Source organism: Azolla caroliniana, unplaced genomic scaffold, assembly GCF_043228905.1.
Source record: "Azolla caroliniana isolate FFs.n. ecotype wild unplaced genomic scaffold, voAzoCaro1.0.p SCAF_845, whole genome shotgun sequence".
NCBI lineage: Eukaryota > Viridiplantae > Streptophyta > Polypodiopsida > Salviniales > Salviniaceae > Azolla > Azolla caroliniana.
In genome coordinates, this window is record NW_028231280.1 from 7,771 (window position 1) to 14,736 (window position 6,966).

General features: G+C 38.0%; 1 protein-coding gene across 2 annotated transcripts; it reads left to right on the forward strand.

The window, feature by feature from the left end:
- The first annotated feature begins 391 nt into the window (after window positions 1–391).
- LOC147847580 (uncharacterized) lies at window positions 392–5,366 on the forward strand. 2 transcript variants are annotated; one of them, XM_087339027.1, is made up of 3 exons: window positions 392–564; window positions 670–799; window positions 884–5,366. In XM_087339027.1, exon 3 carries the CDS (start codon window positions 963–965, stop codon window positions 5,019–5,021), a length of 4,059 nt encoding a protein of 1,352 aa, XP_087195153.1. In that variant the 5' UTR covers window positions 392–564; window positions 670–799; window positions 884–962; the 3' UTR covers window positions 5,022–5,366. The 2 variants fall into 2 exon arrangements, with proteins under 2 accessions (XP_087195153.1, XP_087195152.1); XM_087339026.1 differs by having other exon boundaries at window positions 683–799.
- The last annotated feature ends 1,600 nt before the right edge of the window (window positions 5,367–6,966 follow it).

The window sequence follows — 6,966 nt, forward strand, 5'->3', positions numbered from 1 at the left end:
TGGACCTTTTTAGGGTTTGGCAGAGTTGAATGGCCTGGCCTGGCCTGGCTTGTGTGTGGTGCATATACGTACATATACGAATGACCTCCCTCCTCCCCCCCCCAAAAAACAAAAACAAATGGATATTGGTCTGAAATCAACATTTATGGAGTAAAAAATATTTGGAGTTCTTCCCCCAAAAAAAAAACACAGCAAAAAACTCGCCACAATTATTTGTTCGTGATTTTGTTTCTGCTGCAGAGCAGCAGTCCCTGTTTCATCGCGATCTGCTTGCCCCCCTTCCCGGCGCCCGCCACGCCCGCACGCCCGCCTGCTTTAGGGTAAGCTTTTCCTTCTGTCTGTGTGAAGATCGATTTGTTAGGGTTTCGTCTCTGTTCTAAAACCAAATTTGTCTTTAGATCAACCGTAAAAAATAGAAAAAAAATCAGAAGCTCCGGAGAGATTTGAGAAAAGAAAATCTCAACCTTAGCGGAGCCAAAGAGAGAAGAACAGAGAAGAGCAATTCTAGTCCCTTGAAGACGTTCTTTGCTTCAAATTTAGCTTCACAGCTTTCCATGCAGACAGGTTTTGTACATTAAATTTGTTATTGAACAGTTTTTTCCCCTCAGAAAAAAGAACCTCCAGATTATACTCCCAAATTTGCAGACTTATGTTTACTCATGCATCCAGGTTTTCCTCACAGATTCTGTCTTACAAATTAGTGTTAACGGATATCTGAAAGTGCTGTTGAATTCATTGGAAATGTTTTCTTCATTCATACTCATGAATTGAGTGCAAGCGCAAATATGTGTGATGTAAGGTAATAAATAGGTTTTACGCTGTACTAAGTGCCTGCTTACAGTGAAAATTTCAGAGTTTTGAATGGGTTTTCTTTTCTGTCTAGGTAAATCATCAAGGATAAAACACATATATCCGGTGAGACTTTAAGATGTTTGAAGTCTGATCATTGTTGAAGTGAATGTATGGATAAAGAAGCTATGTTGTCTTTTTTCTTTGGGAGCCTTGAGGATAAGAGTGTTGACGAATCAGTTGTTCCCCCAAGAAATGAGGATATGGTAGTTACGGAAGATGAGATTTCCCAGGGTAATTTTATTAACATGCACAAATCTACCGTCTTGGGTCTTAATAAGAGCTTTGAAATTTTGAGTAATGAAGAATCAGCTGTTTTTCCAAAAGCTGAGAATGTGATTCCACAGGATGATCGTAAGAACACTCAGAACTCCACAACCTCAACTGTTGATATGAGCTTTGAGAATATGAATGTTGAAGAATCTGCGATTTCTTCAAGAAACGATAATATGAGAATCACTGGAGTTGAGGTTCCACAGAATAATTGTATGAACACTCACAAAGAGACAGCTTCGGTTGTTGATAAGAACCTTGAGAATGTGACTCATGAAGACCTGGCTGATTTTCCACGAAATGAGGATTTGATAAGTACTGACATTAGCCTTCCACAGGATAACTATATGAAAGCACACAAATCCATGGCATCAGTTGTTGGTATTGATTACACAAATAACTTGTCAAATGAAATTGCTGGGAAGAGAAAAATGCTTCAATTATCTAATATTCCCTCAAAAGATAATTCACAGTCTTCAAACGTGCTATGTGAACTTAGAAGTTACCAGCAAGAGAAAGGAGCACAGTGTGGTCAGATTATTAAAATGAACTTTGATGTAGAACTTGAAAATGTAAATGAGGATCCCAAGTCTTTAATTTGCATGGATGTATGCACCCAGGAAACATCACATGCAACTATTCTGGATGCTTTTAGTAATGATACAGAATCCACAGAGAAACATTTTGCAGCTTTGAACAAGGAAACTCTTGAACCTAGTGGCAATGATACGCTTTTACCAACATTTGATGACGTTGTTCTTGGAAAACTGGCCACAGAACAAAGCCTAATATTTGAAGTTGGGGTGGCTGATGATGATGTTTCCTATGACATTAATATATCTTCTGTAGAGGATGAAAATCAATGTACTTTTGATTTCAAAAGCGAAAGCAGCATACATCGTGAAGCATGCAACGGTAAATTTAAGCCAAGGAAGCGTATTGGAGATAAGGTTGATTATGTGGCTTCTAGATTTAGTAGAGGTGATCTGGTGTGGGCCAAAGTTAAGTCTCATCCTTGGTGGCCAGGACAGATTTTCAATGCCTCAGATGCTTCAACGATTGCTAAAAAGACTCAGAAATCTGGAAGACTTTTAGTAGCCTTCTTTGGTGATGGCACTTTTGGTTGGCTGAAGGATTCTCAACTCATAGCCTTCAAGCCAAATTTTGAACAGAAGGTAAAACAGACTAATATGAAAAGCTTCTCTAGGGCAGTTGCAGCAGCACTAGATGAAGTTTGCCGGAGGAGTGAGTTAGGTCTCACTCATTCACGCCATAATGTTCTCCTATATAGCAAGAATACATTTCCACATGCAAATGCAGGAATACAGAATAGTGTGAAGATTGAACACCATCCAGATATCTCTCAGAGTCGAGTGATGTTTACTCCAAAAGCGGTATTGGAATTCATCCAAACTGCAGCATGCTGTTCTTTCCACCAACAGAACTTCAGTGTCGAATATTCAGAAATTTGTGGTCATGCGTATGGCACTCGTTCATTTTTAGTAAATTCTGACAAGTCAAATTTGCTCAATATTGAAATAGCAAATAATAAATCTAATGAAAAAGCCATAGAAGATACTCTGAAGAGGAGGTTTTCGTCTGTTGAAGCTGTTGAAGAGGCAGTATGTGCGGAAAGGAAGGAAGCAAAGAAGCCTTACTGGAGTGAAAAGGATAAATCTGTAAGTGATAAAGGAATGAAAGTGAAGAAGCCACAGCTGAGCGAAGATGCTCTAAAGAATTGTCAGGTTTGTCCAAAGTTGAGGATACAAGAAACCATTTTATCGACAGAAGAAGGTGATACACTAGTAGAAAACAAGGACAGGGTGTATGAAGGTCCTGACGGTCCTGTTAAGGAAGCAACTTCCAGTAGAAGCAACTGGCGACTTGCTTCGCAGGAGTATGAAGGAGGGAAAAGCTCAAAAAATTTAGCAAATCTAGGGGAAAGTGAGACAGCTCCTTTGGATATTGGTAGTGATGGAGAGGCATTTCTTGACATTACAGGTTATCCATCCAAAGTAATGAACAAGAAGCATGAGAAAATACTAAAACGAGAAAAGCAAGCAAAGCCCTTGTTTTCCCCTGCAGGATTTGTTCTTTCCACAGCAAAGCTGCCAACTGCTGGCAAAACCTTCGAAGATCATTCTCAAGGGAGTAATAAATCTGTACCTGGTGTACTGCGAGAGTTCAAGGAATCAGAATATATCGAGGGCTTAAAAAAATATGATATTGATCTATCACCAGTTACAGTGATAGAACCATCAAGTGGCAAGGAAAGGAAAATACTTAAGGGAGAAAAGAGAACAAAACTGTTGTGTCCATCAGAAGGTGATAATCTTCGCAAAACCAAGAAGATGAGAACTGAAATAAGAGAAATCAATGGACAGGCAAACATCATGCATAGATTGAAGGAACGGGACGAGAAAGTTGTTGCAAAAAATCTGAACAGGATTGAAAGCTGTAACATGAAGCTTCTTGAATGTCAAGCAACATACAGTTCAACTCCACAACAATGTGATTCTGATGTCAGAAGTGAGGCCTCAATCTCTGGCAAATCAGGCACTAAGAAGTTTGGGCATTCTCTTATTCGAATTGTTCAGGGCCTACAGGTTCTCGCCAGAGATCCTTTGAGATATGCAAGTAGAAGAAGCTCCCTGCAAGAAGTAATATCTTCTATTTTAAAATTCCGCAATAATGTCTTTTTGAAGAGTTCAGGGTATGGTATTACAGAGATCAGGGCTGTAGTGAACCGAAAAGCACTAGACAAGGCACAACTTGTAACTCACAGTGTGAAACATGTGAAACCAAAATTCAATGTTAAAGAATCTTCTTGTGAGCGAAATGAAGTACAGAAACAACCTTCATCTATGAGGGAAAAGCTGAATTTGAGGATTCCGTCCAGCACAGTAGACCTAGAGCAGAAATGTCCTATTGAGAATGTGGAACTTCAAAGCCACACATATGATTTGCAAACCAGTAAAGATTCTATTTTTCTAGAACGAGGAGTTACCACTCCATGCCTATCTCCTCAGAATTCAATACCTGGTCTACAAGAGCTAGCTGTAGCGGCAAGGAAAAAGAAATCAGAAGTCGAACAAGAGATAGCAACAACAAAAAGCATAGAACAATCTTTTCGAGAAAAACTGAGCAAAAGAAAGTTCTCTGATTTGAGACATGGGTATAGGAATATGAAGCAACATCATTCTAATAAAGATCCATCTGACTCATCATATATGAAAATGCCTATGCGCACAGCTGATGCTAAGGCCACAGAAACTTCACTTGGGCTTTTCATGCAGTTCCCAAAAGATTTCGTGATGCCATCTGAAGCTCAGGTGAACAAAGCATTTAATCAATTTGGGATTCTAGAGAATGCAGGTATTAGACTGTACAAGAATACTTCAGCTGCACAGGTGATCTTTAAGCTTAATTCGGATGCTGAAGCTGCACTAAAGTATGCATTAGAAAACAGAATATTTGGAGCTGAGGTATCATATAAGCTTCGTCACTTCTCTCGGTCTCAAAAAAGTCCTGTATTTAGCAATACATCTGCCTCAAACCATACCATTTGTAGAAGGGATGATCGGGGAAAATCTCCATTCATTGAGAATCTAGAAGAAAATGTGAAAGAAATTGATTCAGTGATGACCACATGCATCCCAGCAGATCCTGTAATGTCACATCAGCAAATCAGCCGTGACAAGTTGACAGCTAATAAACTGACTGTCAACACTAAACCTCCTAATCTGACCTCGCCTTCCAATGTAAATGTACCATCTTGTGACATTAAGGATCAAATGATGAAACTTCTTCATGAAGTGAGTCTTATTGTTAACTCATGTTCATTGAATCCACAGCTACTTCACGAATCGTTGATCTTGGATATTGATGACAAATATTGAAGTTGGTTTGTCTGCATTTTCCTGAGGTATGAGGGGGCTAGATGTGATGCATTAATGAAGAAATTCTTCAATATTTGGAATCAGAAATCCAGGCATTAATGAAAATGTAACTGGGGCAACATGATTGATCTGTCATTACCTCATGATTGTATCTTAAGAATTTGATTTTTAGTTTTGGTTTGTGCATTTCCCAACATTGCAGGAATGGTTTCTAAAACTTTCACTGGCATTTAGAAGTTGTTTTACAAATGAATTTTCCTGTGACGAGCTTTGTGATTTATACTTGCATGGTTTTGTAAGGCAGATGGTTTAATTATGAGCAATGCAAGTCAGTAAAGTCCATTCATATTAGTGTAGTAGTTGATTGTAAGGTTTGGCATTCTGCAGCGTTTGCTCATATCATTTGTGGAAAATACCATACCATGAAGCTACATTAGCAATTATATTTATAGTAGCTTATATTATTATTCTTTCATCTACTCGTTTAACTGGTGGACTCAAAAGTCCAGACAACGTGGTTCCATTAACAAATATAAGAAGAGATCCTCCTTCAATGGTGTTTAATCTATTCTGGATTTGTAGTGGTATTTATCTATTGTTGCATTTTGTTAGCTGTTTCCATCATTTCATGCTTTGCGAATGTTTGTTTTGAAGATTTGAATCCACATTCTGAAAATGCTGAGACCTCATTGGCGTTTATTGGTGAAACCCTTATAATATGAGAGGACCCTAGTTACACTACGCCTTGGTCTAAGTTACCTTTGCTACCCTAGCTAGAGTAAGCGATCACTGTTTGTGGTGCTTTATTTTTGCCCATTTTGGTTGACTACATCCATTGCTTATTTAGGATATCATCTCAAAGCATCTCCAATCTTTTTATTGTTGTCAAAAATGTCAAATATAGTCCTTGGCATGCTCTCTGGCTTGAACCCAAGCAGTGGATTACGTGTGGACAGTTAATACGTTCCTTTCGGAGTAGAAAAAATCATATCATATTGTTAAAAATGTTGTATAGTTCTCAGCATACTCTTTGGTTTGAACCCAAGCATTGAGTACAACGTGTGGGCAAAATATAATGTTCCTTTGGGAGAATAGAACAAGAGCAAAAGAGTAGCGAGCTTCTTTTCCAAACTACACGTGCTCCAACAGTCACACTCATTTGTAGATAAAAAAAAACTTCTATCAGTTGATTTAGTGGGGATATGATTCATATGCATCTCCTATTGTATGTGAACAATTACATATTGGGTCTTGCTTTTTAATTGCTGGGTAATTTTGCCATGTTTGTATCACTCAAGCTCAAAAAACATTGAAATACTGTGGGGAAGATAGTGAGGGGCACAAAGAGATTAGAAAGATTATTCGTGGTGGATGTAGCAAGTGGTTCTCGAGCTTCACAAAATGGTGTGAAGTATCACATGATTTAAGTTAGCAATACGGATGTAATTATCCTCTTGAACTCTTGAAAATGAAAAAAACCTATTGCTGTAAGTTTCATATGGTGCAGAAGAGAAACTAGAAATACAGAATCTGAAATAAATAGAGCAATGACTTCTGCAAGTCATGTCGATAATTGCATCTTCTTGAATTAGCCCCATATCTTAACAATAACAAGTCATCAGCAATCATGATGGAATATTTATGATCATGTTATTTGGTACATTGTTTGCTATTCCTAGCTCCTAAATGGCAACCAAATAAAACTACTCGTTCCAATTTCTCGGTGAAATTGAAGCTCTAATCCATTTTATTTTTAACTGAGATTCCATGATTTCATTAAAAAATACATATATTTAAACAGCAACGCACACCCACCAAACAAAATCTACAAAACCTAATTTCATCCTGGAAAATGAATACATGATCATTTTGGTATACCATTCTAGAAGATAGATGCATGGTCATTTTTATACACCATTCTGGAAGATAGCCACGTGATCATTTT

Excerpts from the sequence above, each read along its gene's own strand:
- LOC147847580 (XM_087339027.1), top strand. The coding sequence starts at position 963 with ATGGATAAAGAAGCTATGTTGTCTTTTTTCTTTGGGAGCCTTGAGGAT.